At 35.4% G+C, this 19,720-nt stretch overlaps 4 protein-coding genes across 6 annotated transcripts; 1 reads left to right on the top strand and 3 right to left on the bottom strand.

Moving 5' to 3' along the window:
• Nucleotides 1–610: 610 nt before the first annotated feature.
• Nucleotides 611–3,722, top strand: LOC136219520 (uncharacterized). Its single transcript, XM_066006950.1, has one exon. It carries the CDS (start codon nt 611–613, stop codon nt 3,575–3,577), a length of 2,967 nt encoding a protein of 988 aa, XP_065863022.1. The 3' UTR covers nt 3,578–3,722.
• On the bottom strand, nt 2,811–5,001 carry LOC136219521 (PRA1 family protein G2-like). 2 transcript variants are annotated; one of them, XM_066006951.1, is made up of 2 exons: nt 4,163–5,001; nt 2,811–3,527 (listed from the first exon to the last, which is right to left on the bottom strand). In XM_066006951.1, exon 1 carries the CDS (start codon nt 4,915–4,917, stop codon nt 4,267–4,269), a length of 651 nt encoding a protein of 216 aa, XP_065863023.1. In that variant the 5' UTR covers nt 4,918–5,001; the 3' UTR covers nt 2,811–3,527; nt 4,163–4,266. The 2 variants fall into 2 exon arrangements, with proteins under 2 accessions (XP_065863023.1, XP_065863024.1); XM_066006952.1 differs by lacking the exon at nt 2,811–3,527 and adding an exon at nt 3,876–4,022.
• Nucleotides 5,002–9,494: 4,493 nt separating this feature from the next.
• LOC136216505 (uncharacterized) lies at nt 9,495–12,153 on the bottom strand. The gene is made up of 3 exons (XM_066003032.1): nt 10,790–12,153; nt 10,079–10,707; nt 9,495–9,997 (listed from the first exon to the last, which is right to left on the bottom strand). The coding sequence occupies exons 1-2, from the start codon at nt 11,032–11,034 to the stop codon at nt 10,185–10,187; spliced, it is 768 nt and encodes a 255-aa protein (XP_065859104.1). The 5' UTR covers nt 11,035–12,153; the 3' UTR covers nt 9,495–9,997; nt 10,079–10,184.
• Nucleotides 12,154–13,736: 1,583 nt separating this feature from the next.
• Nucleotides 13,737–16,100, bottom strand: LOC136219519 (nascent polypeptide-associated complex subunit beta-like). 2 transcript variants are annotated; one of them, XM_066006948.1, is made up of 6 exons: nt 15,947–16,100; nt 15,164–15,231; nt 14,554–14,702; nt 14,422–14,478; nt 14,209–14,247; nt 13,737–14,116 (listed from the first exon to the last, which is right to left on the bottom strand). In XM_066006948.1, the coding sequence occupies exons 2-6, from the start codon at nt 15,229–15,231 to the stop codon at nt 13,944–13,946; spliced, it is 486 nt and encodes a 161-aa protein (XP_065863020.1). In that variant the 5' UTR covers nt 15,947–16,100; the 3' UTR covers nt 13,737–13,943. The 2 variants fall into 2 exon arrangements, with proteins under 2 accessions (XP_065863020.1, XP_065863021.1); XM_066006949.1 differs by having other exon boundaries at nt 15,958–16,026.
• Nucleotides 16,101–19,720: the final 3,620 nt, after the last annotated feature.

Raw genomic sequence — 19,720 nt, 5'->3', positions numbered from 1 at the left:
TTCTTATCCTGCTAATGAGTACTATTTATTAACATGTAATGAGGAAAAGAATCTATTCTGATTGATTTCAACTAAGCCTGATTTTTCTATTTTTGTATTATTGGTCATGGATTTGTTTCAGAGCAAAAGATTGAATGATTGAGATAGTCAATAAAGATTCATATGTGAACAAGAAGAAACGATTACCTGATGTATATAACAGTAGTTTGCTTTGCTGGTTTTGATAGGCAGAAAAGAAAAAGACCCAGTTATGGTTATAGCTCTGACTCATAGGCCCACCATGCGAAGTTGATTACATTCACATGCAGATTTCTCCTGTATTAGCATTACTTACTGTTGCATTCATCTTCTTCTAGCAATAAAGCTAAGCTTCGTCAGACCCACTCACTTCAACATCTCTGTCAGCATAAATGGGAGAAAGGGATTCCATCCAGTTAAGTTAAGATACAGCTTGCTCTCACCCAAAAATGGTTCTCTTCTCAATACCTGATACAAAATAATGGAGCTTTATTATCATCACCTTCCTACAAATGACATTAGTGTTTTCAAGGTTGCCTTTGTAAAAAGTGAGATCTATTGCTGAAAGATACGCTTTGATTTGATTTTTTTTATGGCCATGGATGAAGAAGAAGCTTCACTTTCTCAAACTGGGCTCACTATAAAGATTTCAACTAGTTCAAGTAAAACTGGTAATGGCATCTTAACTCATCTTGCTTCAAATTCTGATTTGCCTTCACCGAACTTGAAAAATTCCATTGAATCATCCCCATATAACTCTCCTTCCATCATTTCACCACCATCGTCAGCATTTGTTTCAGCCCTGCAATCTCCATACATTTCACCAAGAGCTACTATACCACCTCCAAAACAACAACTACAAGAGAATCCCACACCTCTAACTCACCCATCTCCGCCCTTCTCATCATACCGGGGTTCACAGTCAGATGACATACCAAGCAGCTCCTACACTCCACCTTCCGACCAATACGAATATTCGGATGACCCAGCTGATGCAAAGCTCAAGTATGTCACTTGTGTTCCAGTCACAGATCCTGCTCCACCACGCGTATCCTTCTCGTTTCCTGTCCCTCGTATATCCTTCAAAGGGTCTGTTTCCCCAGCTTCCAATGCCAAACTCAGAAGCTGTGATGTTTACATTGGATTCCATGGCCAAAATCCTAATCTTATTCGCTTCTGTAAATGGCTCAAATCTGAGCTTGAGCTGCAGGGAATAGCTTGCTTCGTAGCGGATAGAGCTAAATACTCAGATCAAAGCCAAGATATTGCAGACAGAATTATCTGCTCTGTAGCTTATGGGGTCGTGGTGGTGACCAACTCTAGCTTTCTTAACAAACTGAGCTTAGAGGAGATTAGATTCTTTGCTCAAAAGAAGAACTTGATTCCACTTTTCTTTGGCACCGGGCTTTCTGAAATCATGGGTCTTCTCTACTGCAATTCAATTGATAAAGAGAGGAAGGAAGCAATTGATGGACTATTGAACTCGCAGGACTACAAATTGGAAGCCAATGACAGTAATTGGAGGAACTGTGTAACTAAAGTTGCTGGTCTACTAAGAGCTAAGCTTGGGCGAAAGAGTGTAGCTGAGAAAGATTTAGAAGCATTTGAAGAGCTTCCATTCCCAAGAAACAGGTACTTTGTAGGTAGAGAAAAGGAGATGATGGAGATTGAAAATGCATTCTTTGGATGTGGGGACGGCATTGAGCAAAAGCACTCAGTTTCTAATGTAAAAGCAGAATCTAGTGGGCAATCTGATGGCCTTGAAACTGAGGAAAGCGAGGAGGCTACCGACAAAGGGGGACAATATATTAATTTAGAGCTGAGAGGCAAATGCAAGGAGCCGGCTTTAGAGGCTTGGGTTGAACCAGTTATGGGAAGGAATTCTTTGAAGAGGTCAAAATACAAGAAACCAAGAAGTGTTAACCACAAGACCTTGGGAAGCAGCAGTGTGCTTTGTATAAATGGCATTGCAGGCACCGGAAAGACAGATCTTGCACTTGAATTTGCTTATAGATATTCTCAGAGATATAAAATGGTACTGTGGATTGGTGGAGAAGCTCGTTATTTCAGGCAAAACATACTTAATCTCTCACTCAATTTGGGGATGGATGTGAGTGCAGATGGTGAAAAAGAACGAGACAGAATCAGAAGCTTTGAAGAGCAAGAATTTGATGCATTCAAAAGAGTGAAAAGGGAACTCTTCAGAGACATACCCTATCTGCTTATAATTGACAATCTTGAAACAGAAACAGAATGGTGGGAAGGGAAAGATTTATATGATTTTATTCCAAGAAATACTGGATGCTCACATGTTATTATCACAACCAGACTACCAAAGGTGATGAATTTCGACATAATGCAGCTTCCATCATTGTCATTATCAGAGGCAATGATTCTAATGAGAGGAAGAAGGAAAAAGGACTACTCAAGTGAGGAGGTAGAACTTCTTCAGAAATTTGATGAGAAGCTGGGAAGGTTGAGCTTTGGCTTGTGGGTGGTTGGATCACTTCTTTCTGAGCTTTCAATTACTCCATCTGCACTTTTTGAAGCCGTGAATCAAGTTCCAAATGAAGATGGTTCCGCATACTCCCATATGAGCATAAATGATGAGCAATACTGTAAACACAATCCTTTCCTAATGAAGCTTCTCCACTTTTGTCTTATTGTTTTGCAGCAATCCAATAGCACAAAGAACCTTCTTGCCTCAAGAATGCTTCTTGTTGGTGCTTGGTTTGCTCCTGCACCCATTTCAGCAAATTTGCTGGCAACAGCAGCCAACGACATGTCAGCAAACGAAAATAAATTTAGAAAGTGGACCAAAGGTTTAAGTCTTGCATTTGCCTGCTGCTCAGGTTGTGGAATAGCCCCTCAAAGTGAAGAAGATTCAGCCAATCTTCTTGTCAAACTAGGATTAGCACAAAAAGCAAACAAACAACCTGGTTCTTGTATTCAGTTCCACCCTATAACTCAAGTCTTTGCAAGAAGAAAAGAAGGTCTATCAGCTGCGAAGTCAACAGTCCAGGGAGTACGAAAATTTGGTAATCCATTAATCAGTTCTGACCATTTATGGGCATCGGCGTTCCTTGTTTTTGGATTCAAATCTGAACCTCCATTAGTCCAACTGAAAGCAATTGACATGGTTTTGTACATAAAGAAGACAGCTCTCCCCCTAGCAATTAGAGCTTTCACAACCTTCTCAAGGTGCAATTCAGCACTGGAGCTTCTGAAAGTGTGCACGAATGTTCTTGAAGAAGTAGAGAAATCATTTGTGTCCCAAATACAAGATTGGTGCCATGGTTCACTTTGTTGGAAGAAGAAAAAGCTACATGGTCATCAGAGGGTGGATGAATATGTGTGGCAAGATGTAACGTTGTTGAAGGCGACCTTACTTGAAACAAGAGCAAAGTTGCTGCTGAGAGGCGGGCATTTTGATAGTGGAGAAAAGTTATGCAGGACTTGTATTAGCATAAGGACAGTGATGCTTGGCCATAGCCATACCCAAACTTTGGCTGCGCAAGAAACACTAGCAAAGTTAGTAAGGATGAGAAGCAAAATATAACGTCCTCATACAAAATGTGGGAACCTTACTTTTGTTACATTGTAATAATTTCAGTTAGAAATATATTATAGTCCATCGATATGATCATATTATTTAATTTTCCACCATTCAATTTACACAACATCAATTCCAATCGGTTAAATGATATTTCTGATATTTGTTAGCACTGATTCTTTGAAATCTAGCATCAAAGTGAATGAAAAGTACAAGCAAGAAAAACAAAGGAAAGTAGTTGTTGGAAATAGTTAATTCTTTTGTCTGGATCTGAATGATGAAAGATGCTAAGGCCCCATGTAACAATGGAGGGTACACAGAGGTTGTCTAGTCAACAATGACAGCTCCACAAGAATCCACCCTTCATTTCATAGAAGGTTTCTCCTCCATACTGTCTCCATAATTGGACACCAGATTCATAATAATTCAAGCAATCAGACTTCGGAAATAGCTACAGCACCCCAAATTCAAATTAAAAATAAGAAAAGTACAAAGAAACAGCAAAAAAACATTGAAAGCAACAACACAATCCCAATAACACATTTTTGAAGAAAAAGGGGAGAGAAGATAAGATGAGACGAAGTCACTCACAGCTACCCAAATTGTTGAGTATAATAACATCTCTAACGAAAACAGAAAACACAACTTTTGGAGGGTGAAGAAAGAATCAAACAATGACAGTTCTGAAATCAATCCTATGAAGTAAATACATTACGATCAGAAACAGGAATAGCTCCATATCTCGGCCCAGAAATAGAACCGATCAAAGTTGTAGATTCAGCATCTTGTTCATCAACAGATAATCCATCTGAATTTCTCAGAACTCCATGAACTCCACAAATAAAAATCCCAATAGAAACCCCCAAAACTAGAGTCCAAAGCGCACCAGTAATCCAAATAGTCAAAATTGAAGCGACGACCAAGCCTAAAATGATCAGACGATCGTTGACTTGATACCCCCGCAACACGAGCGGGTCTTCCCGGAAGAAATAGAGTAGCAACCAGAGAGCGAATACAAAAGCAAATAGTAGGAGAGCAAACGGGGAACCGATAAGTGACAAAGCGCCGAAGGCTGAGACAATAATGAGGTAGTTGATGAGGAAGTAACGGAAGTTGAAATGGAGGCGAGAGAGGGCGGAGGAGAAAGAATCAGGGCGGTCGAAAGCAGCGGAAGCGATGAGTTCAGGCCAAGGGCGTAGGAGGGAGAAAGTAGCGGTGAGATTATAAAGTGAGCGGGAAAGGACATCGGCGGCGGAGATGGGGATAGTAGTGTAGGTGGTGGCGGAGGAGGCGGCGGCGGAGACAGGTGGGTAAGTCATGGCTGTGAGTTTGACCGACTGGACCATAAGAACCGTTGAATGGGTTTGGAAGTGTGGTTATGAGCTCCATCTGTAGGCCTCACATTGCTAAGAATTTCCCATTTCTTGGGCCCCAACCAATCACTACATTCTTTAAGTAACGGATTTAGAAATTCTGTATAAAAACCAATTAAATTTATTTTCAGTATTTCTTCAAAAAAAAAAAAAATTTATTTTCAGTATATTTTATAACAAATAGTATTAATTTAATATTACAATAAACATAAATTAAACATTTTTATCAATAGTTAATTTTTATAATCAACTCTAACCAGGCGATTGAGCAAATTATTAAAAGCACTCGATTTTCCATGTTAAATGAAGGACTTTCCTGACATATTTTGACACGTGTAATATGGACCCACATATAATATAAAAGGTTAATTATTACGTGGGATCACAATACACGTGTCCAAATGTGAATTGAGGTCATCCGAGTGACATAGAAGACCCGGTGCTTACTATAAGAACTCGGATGATTGAGGGATTTAAGTCTTTGTTTTTTTTTTTAATTTCTCAAATAGCTCAACCCGGTTCTTAACAAGCCAATGATGTTGACCCAAAATAAATACGCAATGTCGGATATATGGTTGATTCGCGATCGAACCGATCAGTCCCATCTGGTTTTTAAAATGATGTTTTAAAGTTTTAAGGTATTCAAAAATTCCCTAAAAATGTGGAGCTATTGAAGGGTTAAATGCACCATTAGTCACTGAATTTATATGGTTGTCTCAAAATGGTCACTTAACTTCAATTTGTCTCAATAAAATCACCAAACTTTAAGTTTTGTCTCAATTAGGTCACTCCGTCGATTTTAGTGGTTAAAACGCATCGAAATAATCACATTGATGTCACGTCAACATGAGTTAACTCAAATCCCTAACCAGAACGAAATGTGACAACCGCATGTCAAGTATTTTTATGAAAAAAAACTAAATTTCAGTTTTTTTTTCCATAAAAATAATCGACACATGATGGCCATGTGACGCATATGTGGATGTCATGTGTTATTTCGGTTTGAAATATGAGTTGTCTCATATTGACGTATCACTTATGTCATCATTCCGATGATTTTTAATCATTAAAATCGTTATAATGACTTAATTGAGACAAAACTCAAAGTTGAGTGATTTTATTGAGACAAATTGAAGTTGAGTGACCATTTTGAGATAACCATGTAAGTTCAGTGACCAATGGTACATTTAACCCAGCTATTGAATTAAGATTTTAAAATCTTTTAAACGTCTCAAGAATTTTTTTTATAGGGACATCAAAAGTCATTGGATAATTATAAAAAAAAAAGTCATTGGATAAAAAAATTTAAATACTTTTATAGATTTTAAATAATCTTCCTGATTTTTTACTCAAAAATTCTCATTCTATTAAAAGGTTTTATAGATTGTTTTTTATAGATTGTTAAGAGTAGTATTATTCAATTAAATTGTTAGATATAAATTTATTTAGATCATCAAGTCCATACATACAGATTACTGGAGTTTCTAATTTACTTTTTTATGTGTATAATAATCTGCAAGATTTCACATTATTGAAATTATCCGTCCAAATTTTATGATAAACAATAAAATTAAGTTTGGGACCAGAATATTCTTTATTTTCCTAGACAACTTCAACTTTAATAATATAAAAATATTTTTGTCTAGCATATTATACGTCGTTTAAGAGACTCTTTTTTATTTGGCCTAATACACAAATAACCCCCTGAACTTGTCCAAATGTTGCAATTGCCTCCCTCAACTTTCAATTGTAACAACTTACCCCTTAAACTTGTCCAATTGTAAAACATAACCCCAAATTGGGAATTTTTTTACCCCGTATTTGAAGCAACCGTAAAAAAGTTTTCTCGGATTCGTATCACGCCAAAAATCTGATTATCATACTCCACGAGCGTTGCAGATTTTGTATTTCACGTGTTTCTTCAATTGCAGTCCATGTCAGCAATTTGGGGTTGTGTTTTACAATTGGACAAGTTTAAGGGGTAAGTTGTTACAATTGAACAAGTTTGAGGGATAAGTTGTTACAATTGAAAGTTGGAGGGGGCAGTTGCAACATTTGGACAAGTTCAGGGGGTTATTTGTGTATTAGGCCTTTTTATTTCATTATACATGTTATTTTATATGATCAGTACACGTTAAATTATCTTTTTTCCTGCTATAAAACGTGGGTTTATGAAAATTAATTAGAATAATCGATTTATTATAGAATAAATAAATAGTTGAATCAATAAATAAGGGGCAAAATCATATCTTCAGAGAACAGAACCAGGCAAAATCATATGTACAAAAATTATTTATAAATTAATAAAATTTATAGAAATCATTACAAAATACAATACGCTCCCTAAGTAGTAGTAAGTGTGAAGCGTGATTCCTACATCTATCATGAAACGGTAGCCTCCACAATTGGATTAGTTGTCTTCACAATGGTAAAAAGTAGGGGTGTATACAAAAATCCGTAAAACCGAAAAACTGAAAAACCAAACCGAAAATAAAGTTAATCGAAACCGATTAACTAGTGTACGGTTTTTATAAAAATAGTTGTTAATTGTTACGGTTCTGGTTTTTGTATTTCAAAAACTATGGATAACCGAAACCGACCGAATATCAATTAAATATTAAAAAATATAAAAAAAATCAATTCTACTAATAATATTAATCCACTCTATTCCACCGATTATATTATACAATACATCCATTATTAATTTATTATTATGCTATTTTATTTACACTTACTAAGTTACTGAGTTTCGCAAAAAAAACAAAAAAAAAAAAACTGACAGACAACCCATCAACTACCATAGGTTGAAATAGAGTTTATAGAAGTTTTAATTTACATGAGGCTGGAAATTTTAGGTTTCACGATCATTAATCTTTTAAAGTTTTAGCTTTTTGGGATAGAAAATCTTATATGTGTCTCTACTTGGGATAGAATAAAACCTTAACCTATTATGTGATTTGTTATTTTCATTTAATGTTTACGAGTCAGTTTTAAAATATTAAACTTTGATTTGGTTGGTAGTTAATGTCACAAATTTAAAATGCATCAGTTATTTTTATTTGGCAGTAAATTTTAATTTTAATTCTTTTATTATTTTTATGTTTAGTTACGAATGGTTAGAAACTGAAATAAAAAGGTTAACCGACAGAATAATTGGTTAACCGATTAGAGGTTAATCGAATTTAGTGGACTAGTGTAAGATTAGTGTATTTAAAAAAACCGATAAAATGGTTAACCGGCCGAATTAACTTTAATGGACCGGTTAACCGACCACATGCACCCCAAGTAAAAGGCTCAAGGTTCAAGTTATATAGCAATAACCAGTCTCGTCATCGTTGATGTATTTTATTTTTATATTTGTCTTCTTTTCCCAAGTTGCTTTAATTCTAAATTTTGGTTTTTTCAATGGTGGTAGAAGTATGTTTTCTACAATGTCTTGAGGTATGAGCCAATTTATCTTGATGGCAATGGAGTATATTTTCCCTTGATAAGCTAATAACATATTCTAGCTTATGTAGTACTCAAAGGAGTATTTGTACGTGTCAATGTGGAACTTTTTTTATGTATTCCAATGCATGTTTTTATAGGAGTTCATCAATTTAGAATCTATAATAGTTTCATGTATTTTCCTCCTTGTAAACTATGTAAATTTTTCCTTTGAATGTTACTAATGCGAGATTTACTTTTAATGGTTTGGCCTGAATTTTAAAGAAAGATATTGCATGTCAATACATTTATTTGATGTGAACAATATGTAAACCAAATTGGAGTTACTGTTAGTGACATTTTAGTTCATTTCATTCGCTTTCAAGAACTGCAAGTCACTTGCATATACTTTCAATCACAGTTAGTCTAGTGAATGAGGTTGAAAATTTGTTTTGAATTTTTTAGCGAGTTAAACTTGACTTTCTTCCAATTTCATTCATTTTTAACATAATGTGAAATTTATTGAAGTTGGTTATAAGTGATATGTAATTCATTAAACCCATCTTTTGTGACTTTCAAATAATTTCAAAACATTTCATTCACTTATATGGAATTTAACCCAATTTCAAAAAACATCAAATACTATTATTTATTTTTTATCCACTTTCAGTCACTATGATTTGAAAGTGGATTATATTTATAGTTTTAAAGAAATTTCAGTTTGTTAATATTTAATGTGATTTTTTTTATAGATGTTGATGTTTCCCAATTATATTTTACCTCCATTATCAATGTTTCTATGTAATTTTCATGTTTGCATCTATAAAACAATGGTCAAATTTTGCATAGTAAAATTATATACATATATACATATTTTATCTTTTGTTATCTCATAATAGAAAATTTTGTTTTAGCCATATTTTATTTCTACTTTGTATTTATCACCGTTGCAATAATTTCATATCAATTATCTAATAGTAAAAATACACAAAATAATAATTACTTTATAAAAAAACCATAAAATCTACCACAATTTAAAATAATTTTCAAAAATAAATAAGAGAATTAATTTAATGCTAACATGGAGATACTTGGTAAAACTTTATAAAATATTATCGGTGAAAATGTGTTATACTTTTGTGAAACATTAAGGGAAAATTACGTATGTAGTGTTGATAACTCCCCAAATGACAAATCAAAATCTCTCGCTCTAGTGGTCTTCCATCGTCCGAACGCATCGGCAGTATAGTGCAACATCTTAACTGTGATGTAGTAAAAAGGAATATTACTGCATTCAATACAGATGCAGCAGCATATAAGTCATCGGGACTCACCATCCAGTGGGACTCACCACACCCCGCTCCTGCCCATCTAATACGCGTGAGGGCAGCATCGAATCCTTTCCAGAACACTGGCGCATACAGATCACGGTTTGCCCGAATCTCATTCTCTATAAGCACTCTCATCAGCTTCCACTCCTCCTGGTTATAGGTGATGGCATCGACTAATACACGAAATCCACAATTACCATCTGCTACAACATCATGGAATCCAGTAATAAATGGTACGATGAACCCTTGAACCCGATGTAAATGGTGGTAACCGGCGATATCCGCATCAAATCCGGCTGAAAATATTAATATATGAAATTCGTGAGCGATAATATATTTACTTTAACTTCAACATATATATTAAAAATAAAATATACCCGGCATCTCGTTGTTATGCACAGATGAGGATGATGATCGGCCTCGACTACGACTACTCCTCGAAGTAGAGGACCGTGCACGACCTCGTGGTGCTTGACTATACTCTCATGCACTCGGATTCCGTTTCGTTGATGAATTCCCCTTTGGTCTACCCCTAACAGTGTCTTTGACCTTAGGTTCTTTGAAGCCACTTTGATCCGGGTTTATCTGATCATGAATCATCATCGATATGCTACGCACCATTAAAGGGTCTAATTTTTCAACCTTTTCCACAAGAGAGTGAAAAAACCGATGATCCTCAGACCCGTCAGCAAATACGGGAGCAGTAACTGGTATGTCACGCAAACTTTCAAACGCAAGAGATCTCCAAAAAGGATGGATGCGGTCAGCACGGACCGATTCATCTGTGTCAATATACGTTTTAAGCTCACATGCACACGGAATGCCATGAGTTATGGGCAACACGCATCCGCATTCACTTACCACATCCATACTCAATCTGTGCATACGCTTGAGCTCATCATTCAGTACACGCAAGCAGTAATGTGAAACGTGTAAGTCGAGATACTTGAAAGGTTCTTTACAGTGAGCCACCGCAGATCTTCTTCTCGAGTCCTCGAGTGAGTATCTGATTATATACAGTAAAGGATTACAAAACTAATGTATTACAATTTAAAAGATGAAATTAAATAACAGAATAAATGTCTTACTTGATCGCATCGATCTGAGCCTCAATGTCCTTGTGCACCTTCGCCCACACTGTATTGAGTGCACCAGTAGATGAATTCAACCACTGTTTCAACTGTGCATGTGAACTCTCCACTCGACAGGTTGTGGTGTTTCCTAAGTGCAACACCTTGTTCGTCCATGCTCGACAGAACTTCTCTTTATGCACTAGCCATGTGGTCTCTACGTACTCTATCACACGAGGCCAGTTGGTAGTAGTATTCTTCATGGCTATCACTGCCGCCTCATATTCGGCTACTGTCGGGGCTTCAATTATACGTTTCCATTTGGAATTCTTAAAAATTTCACCAAAAACCTTGAAGCCACACAACTTGCCTACTCTATCCTCCACATCTTTATTAATATGTCATGTGCACAATAAATGATGATTATGAGGAAATACCTCACGAACCGGTCTCATCAGTTCTAACTCCCGGTCCGTAGCAATGGCTGTCGGATGCACATCAGGTTGGAGCAAAAGCTTCAATTTTTGTAACACCCACATATAACTTCCCTCAGTTTCATCCTTCATGATTGCATAGGCGATCAAGAAGTTTTTGTTTGAAGGCGTCATTCCAATGATATCAAAGAATGTCATCTTATACTTGTTTGTTTTATATGTTGAATCCATACCAACAAACAAGTAATAAGATCGGAACAGTGTGATCGATGTAGGATATGCCATAAATAAGTGAGTCACAACATTGCTGCTCGGCACTGCTTGCGTCCAATGTATGTATTCCTTATCTATAGCAAGCCGATAAAACTGACAGATTACATCCCGACCCTCAAAGCTCTCAGTCCTGATTTTCTCCCTGTAGTTATAAACATGTCTTTGTGTGGGGCAATCTTCAGGATGTTTTTCTTTGATTGCAGAAAAATAGCACAAGCCTTAGCTTGAGCTGCACTCATTTGACGAACAAGTTTTTTGGAACCCGGACTTGGTCCGCTCATCTGTATGTAGCCCTGACGATATACAGCCAAATGATGACGGTGTTGTCCTCTATCTCCAGCAATCCCATTCACCACCCAACCGCCTAATTCAGCGATTTCCATATCCTTTACCTGGAATTTGCAACCACAGTACTTTGTTTTTGTATCCCTCCGTACTACTTCCTCCATATCCATATCCCTTTTCCTTCGATAATTCTTAATACCACGAGCACATTTAACCAATATCCATTTTGACTTGCCCCTTGTCTTGTGCGACGATGTGGTTAACTCGAAGCCGATCCCAATTGCCGTCTGTTTTGCCCAGTTAACAGCTCCATGATATGTTTCAAACGTTTGTTTGGGAAAAAAATGTGAACTGTAATCAATGTCGTTTCCGCCAAAATCTTCAAACGAAACCTCCTGCAAATGATAAATATCGAACATTATATTCCAATACGCGACATTTCTACAACGTTTCAGTGTCTAAACCCGAAAATTTACCAAAAATAAGCTCGGGCATGTGAAAATCACGCCCCACCATGTGGTGGGGAGTATGAACATCACGCATCACCATGTGGTGGGGTGTATGAACATCACGCTCCACCGTATGGTGGGGCGTATGAACATCACGCCTCACCATGTGGTGGGGCGTATGAACATCACGCCCCACCGCGTGATGTTCATACGCCCCACCACATGGTGAGGCGTGATCCTCACACGCCCGAGGTCCGTCAAAACGATTTTTTTTGCAAAAAATTACAGAAATCAATGGAAGTTCAATCGGAAAAATACATCGACTTCAGGGACATCGTCATTCTCGTCTCTTCCCAATGATAACGGATTGCTCTCCATTAAACGTGTTGTTTTTTATTTCGGAACAAAATGTATTTAAAAGAGTTTGAGAGAGTTTGGGAGGGTTTGAAATTTTCAATTTTTGACTAAAGGGCAGTTACGTCTTTTTTCGAGGGTGAAAGTGTGAAATTGGAACTGGGTATAGTAATCCACTAATATATTATCAAACTTCATTACTTTCTCTCTAACTCACTTGTACTGAAAAAGGCACCGGCGATATTAAAAATTAGTGGGAAATAAACCTTAGGAATATGAACAAATATATGGACCAAGACAAAATGTTTGGATCAAAAAAAATTAAACTAAAAATTCTTGAAATACTATAATGACTTATATTTATAATAAAAATGGTTAAGGTGCAAAAATACCCCTAACGTTTTAGGCCAGGAGTAATTTTACCCTTAACGTCTAAAATGATATAATTTTACCCCTAACGTTGGAAGCCAAGAGCAATTTTACCCCTAACGTTGATAAATTAGATCAATTTCAGACACTATTATAAAACACAGATATTTTTGTTCATTATTCTGCACCAATTGCATAATAATTCATTCTAAAAAAGGATTTAATGTTTTTTATAATTTAATAATAGAATTTTGAGATTAATATTTATAAATTCGATGGATTTTTTGAATTTTTTTTGTCTAATCCGTACAAAAAGACAGTATATTTTTTAATTTTTTTTATTTTTTTTCACATCCCAACAAATGTTTGTGATTTGTTGCTGATAAAATGACACACGTATGAAGTGTAGATAACAAGATTCATAACCGAAAAGACAGTTTGATGAATTATTTCTCAAATTGACCCAATTTATTAACGTTATGGGTAAAATTGTTCTTCGCTTCCAACGTTAGGGGTAAAATTGCACAATTTTAGACGTTAGGGGTAAAATTACTCTTGACCCCAAACGTTAGAGATATTTTTACACCTTAACCCTAATAAAAACTAAAAATTCTTGAAATACTATGACTTATATTTGTAATAAAACCTAATTTGCTATAATAACTTGTATAAGGGATTGGAGGGAGTAATTTCCATTTTATCGCCATTTTGATAAAATCCCATCTAGGATCTAATTCTGTATAAACCCCAATAAGAATATATTCTTGTATGCGTACTGTAAGCCACAGAAACAGCACAATATATAGACAACCTAGTATTATTAATAGGATTACCATCCAAAATTGATTCTGCAATTTTCATCTGCTAAAAAACGGGCATCCAGTCATTAATACTTTTTTAAAGTAAAATTTGGATCAAACAATCATCCAGTCATTAAGAGATTTCAGACTGATAAAGTACAACTAGAAAAACTGCTTCAAAAACAGAGGGCTTGATGTATCTATTTAACTAAGATGCTGTCTTACCCTCCTCTGCAGCAGCTTCAAATGTCTCACCCGCAACAAGCTCTGGAACCTCATCATCATCATCATCTTCAGCAGCTGTTGCTGCAGCACCAGCATTGGGCGCCTGCTTCTGGATCTGCTCTGCCAACTTCTTCAGGTTGTCCAAATTATCCGGGCCTACACAACATAATTTTAAGGGCAAAACGAGTTAGCAGAAGGAATTCAACTTGGCAAAAAATATCATATAGCAAAAATTGGAAAATGCATACCCAATTGGGAGAGAACATGAGGTAGGATATCCTGTAACTCTGCAGAGAGAAAAAAAAAATGAGAACGTATTAACAATGTGTCTGAAAGGAATTCCAGCAAACCGTCAGGTGCATGGTTCCAGGAAAACCAAAATCACCATTTGTTCCATTTAACAGATATAATTGTTATTAGCAGTATGAAGATTATCATCATTATAACTACTAAACACATACTCTTATTCTGTGGAGTGCCACTAACAACCCATGTATTGGCTGCAATAGATGCTTGAACTGCAACAGAAAAGATTATTAGTTTAACAAGCAAGATGTAATAAAATCCAATCATGTAGTGGAAACAGGCTTCACCTTTGGGGTTCACAAACTGGATAACTACGTCATCCTTGAATATGTTGACTTCTTCAATTGCAGGAATAGCATTCACTCCTATTCTCTTAAGGGTGCTCTGGAGCCTTTTATCATCTGTAGTTGTAGTCTTGTGGACAGCCTTCTTCTTTCTGCAGTTTTAGCAATTTTGCATGATAAATTACGACCATGATGATTGTCAAGAGTTGTCAATCCAATATAAATGCAACAATTAACATGCGTTGTAAAACATGTATCAATGGTCAATCATAACACCAGCAAAAATATAAATGAGATCAACTACATCAGAGAAACATGCTACCCAATTCCAATTCCAATTCCAAATTAATCTGGATTCTCCAGTAAGGAGTCACCAAAATCGGAATGACACTTTGATTAAGTATCAGAAGTTTAAATGGAACTGGGAAGAAAAAAAAGAAAAGAATGTCCAGGGAATCCATTCATCATCATTTTAAGCAAGAGTTGATTCAATGGATCGTGATTCAAGAGAATTCTTCCCTTGTCAATTTAAAAGCCATAAAGGTATTAGGAAAATTAATATTAGAAAAGACTGACAACAGCCTATTGGTGTTCAATACAGTATGCTTCCCACCTTCTCACGCTGCCCTTTCCACCAGTGCGAACTGCACCAGCCATCTTCATAAGCCTTTCCCTATTCATCTGTATAACAGAAAAAATGACCAAACATAAAAATGGCTGCAACACCGTGTTTGGCAAACCACACATCATAATGAAATTGAATATTGAGAACAGCAAGGAAAAGACAGAAAAGAAGTAACTAATGCCAGAATAAACAACAATTACTAATGAAGCCCAAGAAAAGATGAATAATAGAATCACACATCATAAAGTTTATAATTGACATAATATAACAATTGTAAGAAGAAAAGGAAGGAAGATTCAAGGCCAAAAGTATGGACTGATGATGCTATCTACAGCTAGCTATACAAAAAAAAAAACCCAAAAAAATGTTTCGCACCACCTGCTGCTGCTGTAAAAAAGAAAACCAAAATTTATTTTATAGCACCTGCATGCCTTTCCATCATTTGCAAATCCAACTATTTTTTGTATACTTAGTAAATCAAAAGAGGAGCAAGAAAGTAATCTGCAAACAATACTTTATAAAAGATGGTTACATATAAGAATTAACATGGGAAATTATTAGGGAATTCCATCTGCATCTTCCATTGAACTAATTTGACAGAAAAAAGACAAGTTATTAACTAAATTGATACCCAAAATTCTTGTTTTCTTAGTGAAGTTCAATATGAAATTGATTCGGATGAAAGTTCAAATTAGCAGTTCAATAGACTTTGTATTTTGAGAAAAACTCAGAGAAATTACAAATTAATTTCAAAGAAACAGAAAACAACACCTTATCGCCACCTTAACTCCTGGCAGCACAGACGATTCAGATGACGAAAGAAGAGTGAATGAGTAGCTTTTTTTGTTAACCAAGAACTGGACTTTTCTTCTCAACCCTAATTCGGCGGACAGTAAGTATATATTCTAGGTTTGAGAGTGAGTTTTGGACAGAGACTACTAACATGGGCTGTAAAGATACGTGGGCTTGAGTTTAATTTACATGGGCTTTAGTTATTTACAGATACATACTTTTTTATATGTGTAATTTCAGTTCGGTTTTGGTTAAACGATTTTTTAAAGGATTGAGAAATGAAAGGATTTCGGTTCAGTTATCACTTCGATTTTCAGTTTCCGGACATTTTGCTCAGCCTTATATATATCGAATAAAGGTTCAAATTGGCTCTCAAATTTTTGAATTTAGCCAAATCAATTTTCAGGTATTAACTCAGTCTTAAAATTGGCAAGAAGGGTCAAATTAACCAATGATCAAATGACTCCTGAAAATATAATATATTTTTGATACCCGAACTTTATTATGTTTTATTTTGATATCTGAAATCTATTTAAAAGCTATTATATTCTACATAACTACATAACGTTTTGGCATCGGCACATTACTTTATGCGTCGTTGCAGAATACAAATGTACTAACGCTTTGTAATCACGAATGTTGCATGAAGTTTATTTTTTAAAATTAAAAAATTCTAAATTTTTAACTAATGAAATTTTATTTATAAATAGAATGTACAAGATAAGAATTAATTAAATTTAAAATTTTTAATTCTACTGAATTTAAAAAAATAATTTACTAATGAAATAATTATATTAAGTGACAAAATGTGACAAAGATAAATAGAGGCCAAAACCGCATTAACAAAAGAAATCTCTAAAAATCTTTCGAAATAGGAGTATGTGTCACGAACAACAATTAATTCTGATGGAAACTTCTTGAAACAGAGACAAAATAGTATTAGCGCATTGATATTCTGCACTAACACATAAAGTAACGCACCCACACTAAAGCATTCTGCTGCTACGAGGAATGTAATAATTTTTAAGTATAAAAATAGATTTCAGGTGTCAAAATATAAACATAATAAAATTCGGATTTCAAAAATATATTATACTTTCATGGATGATTTGATCATGAGTTAATTTGACGTTTCTCGTCAACTTTAAGGACCGAGTTGATAACCAAAAATTGATTTGGAATTGACCATTCATGCCAACTTTGAAAACCAATTTAAACCTTTATTCATTACATATCAGACGGTCAACGTATGTTTTTTTGCACGTGTCAACAGGTTAATAGGTTCATATTACAACGATTATTTGTTTTTGGACTTATGTGGAGACCCTTACACTATACTAAATTATACAACTATGCTCTCAACTTTCTATTCTTTTAAATTTGGCACGAAACTTAATAGTTTTGTGTTGATTAATGGGTACTCATTAGGGGTGTTAATTCATTATATTCGAGCTCGGTTAGATCAAAGTTCGGTCATAGCTCGATTTGAGTGGGCTCAGTTAGAATTGGGATCGGCTTGAGAAATTAATGAGTCGGTTTTGAGCTTCCTTAAATTTGATTCAAATATTCGTGAATAGACTCGATTGTTTATATATATATATATATATATTACATTAATCTTTAATTCAAAATAAAATAATTAATCGTCATGTATAAAAAAAATTGAAATTAGTTCTCGATTATAACTCTCAACTAGTCACAACTCACAATGTTAGTAAAAAAAACACTTAACAGCAGCTTTAGGTATTAGGAATTCAAAATACAAGCTCTAAAGACCAATTAGCTTCTCCTTCCCCCAAGTTGTCTCTCAACTCTCCAATTGATACTCGTAGCACCAACAACTACCATCCATACGTAACCACACCAACAATAACAAGGTCAGTTGTGATATATGAGTTCGTCTTCTCCGACCACTAGGAGCAGCTACTATTCTTAGAGTTTGCTCATGGTTAATGATTGCTTTTTTTCCTTTTTCTTTTTTTTAATCTTTTTTACCCATGTGGAGTATGCTATATGGTTTTTATTTTTTATTTTTTTTAATCTTACATGTTACATATTCTATGCATGTATAACGAATCTAGTTAAAACTCAGCTCGATCAAAACACGATCAAAGCTTGGTCAAATCTCAATCGAGCCCGGCTCGATCAAAGATCAGTCAAACTCGGAGCAATCAAAGTTCAATTAAGCTCAGCTTGCTCAAAGTTTGGTCAAGCTCGGATTAGTCAAAGCTCAGCTCGAGAGGAATCGACTTAGGATAGTAACGAGCCAATATCAAGTTGTTTGGCTATTTCGTGGGAAATTGCGGGCGTGCCAGATAATTATAGTATTATCAAACTATGGAATGAAATTGAGTGCGCTTTCTAACTTCTAAATATCAAACGACTGTAAGAATTAAAGAAACGAAAATTCCTAAAGATTCGATTATCAAAACGATATCAACCTTACAGAAAATGATTGAACAACAAATAAAAATAAAATTGTACTGGAAAAGATGAATGAACTTGAACTAGAATGAAAATTGAATCTAAGAGAATAACTAAGAATTGTAAAATGCTGAAGTCTAGAGGTAATTTGCTAGAGTTTTTGCTTGGGTTTGTTGAGTTGTTAAGTCGGGGGATGAGTTCATCGTGATTTTTGCCTTTTATAGATGTTGGGAGTAACTTCCTGCTTCATTCCACAAGTCACGTTCTCCATATTGAGAAACTGCTCCACTTTAACTTCCACGATGAATTGATAAGTACAGTTTCTGATTTTCCTGCTTTTTAATGGCTCACAGAATACACGTTAGAAATATTAAATGACCTCATGATCTCCTAGGTTTACCTCAAGTATCCCATGATGCTTTTGGTTTCCATTGAGGTACACTAGATAGGATGTTGGTTTCCCACGAGGTACACTAGATAGGATATTGGTTTCCCACGAGGTACGCTATGTAGGAAGTTGGTTTCCCACGAGGTACACTATACAAGAAGTTGGTTTCCCTCGAGGTTCACTCTGGCTTCCCCCAAGGTACACCATGGTTTTCCCTAAGGTACACTATGGTTTCCCACGAGGTACACTATATAGGAAGTTAGTTTCCCCTGAGCTATACTAGTTTAGATGTTTTCCTTGAGGGAAACCGAGATTCACTCTAGGAAATTTTAAGTGAACGATGTACTAAGAAAACATGAAAAGTTTGCTGAAATGAAAAGTTTCCTAAATAGACCTTTTAAGAAAAAGTTTCCTAAAATGTTCTTTTAGAAAAAAATTTCCTAAAAAGAAAAGTTTATCCCATAAAAAGTGTAAACCAAAGTATGCAACAAGAAAACTTTATTTTTGGTGCAAACACAAGCCTACATGTGTTTGGTATCGATTCAGCTCGTTAACACCTCTAGTACCAATAAGGTTAGGATGCAGATTATTCATCCCTAATCCGTCCTAACAAAACGAAAAATTCCAATTTATTTTCCCCACAAGGTGGTAATGGAAAAATATATTTCCTTATAGATGATAATGGAACAAAAAAGAGATCGTTCTCTACCCCACGAGGATTCGTCAAATAATAATAATACAAAAACAATTATGAGCACGTTTTTCGTATCTCAGTGATGTATCAACTGTTAACCTTAATCTGCATCTTAATTTGGGAAAGGCACCACCTTCGTACCACAAGCAAAGTTTGGAGAAATCGAACAAGAACAAATCGAGCGAAAATAGAAATTGAACAAATCGAATGAATCAAGCAAAGTTCCAATTTGAACCTTTATTTATTA

Source organism: Euphorbia lathyris, chromosome 2, assembly GCF_963576675.1.
Source record: "Euphorbia lathyris chromosome 2, ddEupLath1.1, whole genome shotgun sequence".
Lineage (NCBI taxonomy): Eukaryota > Viridiplantae > Streptophyta > Magnoliopsida > Malpighiales > Euphorbiaceae > Euphorbia > Euphorbia lathyris.
Note: the sequence above shows the minus strand (reverse complement) of the source record. Positions and strands in the feature narration are given on the sequence as shown.

Coding starts and splice junctions, on each gene's coding strand:
- LOC136219520 (XM_066006950.1), top strand. CDS start 611: ATGGCCATGGATGAAGAAGAAGCTTCACTTTCTCAAACTGGGCTCACT.
- LOC136219521 (XM_066006951.1), bottom strand. CDS start 4,917: ATGGTCCAGTCGGTCAAACTCACAGCCATGACTTACCCACCTGTCTCC.
- LOC136216505 (XM_066003032.1), bottom strand. CDS start 11,034: ATGAAGAATACTACTACCAACTGGCCTCGTGTGATAGAGTACGTAGAG. Junction 10,708..10,789: donor GCTCAGATCGATGCGATCAA/GTAAGACATTTA, acceptor GTATATAATCAG/ATACTCACTCGAGGACTCGA.
- LOC136219519 (XM_066006948.1), bottom strand. CDS start 15,231: ATGAATAGGGAAAGGCTTATGAAGATGGCTGGTGCAGTTCGCACTGGT. Junction 14,479..14,553: donor CCAGTTTGTGAACCCCAAAG/GTGAAGCCTGTT, acceptor TTTCTGTTGCAG/TTCAAGCATCTATTGCAGCC. Junction 14,248..14,421: donor TGGCACTCCACAGAATAAGA/GTATGTGTTTAG, acceptor TTCTCTCTGCAG/AGTTACAGGATATCCTACCT.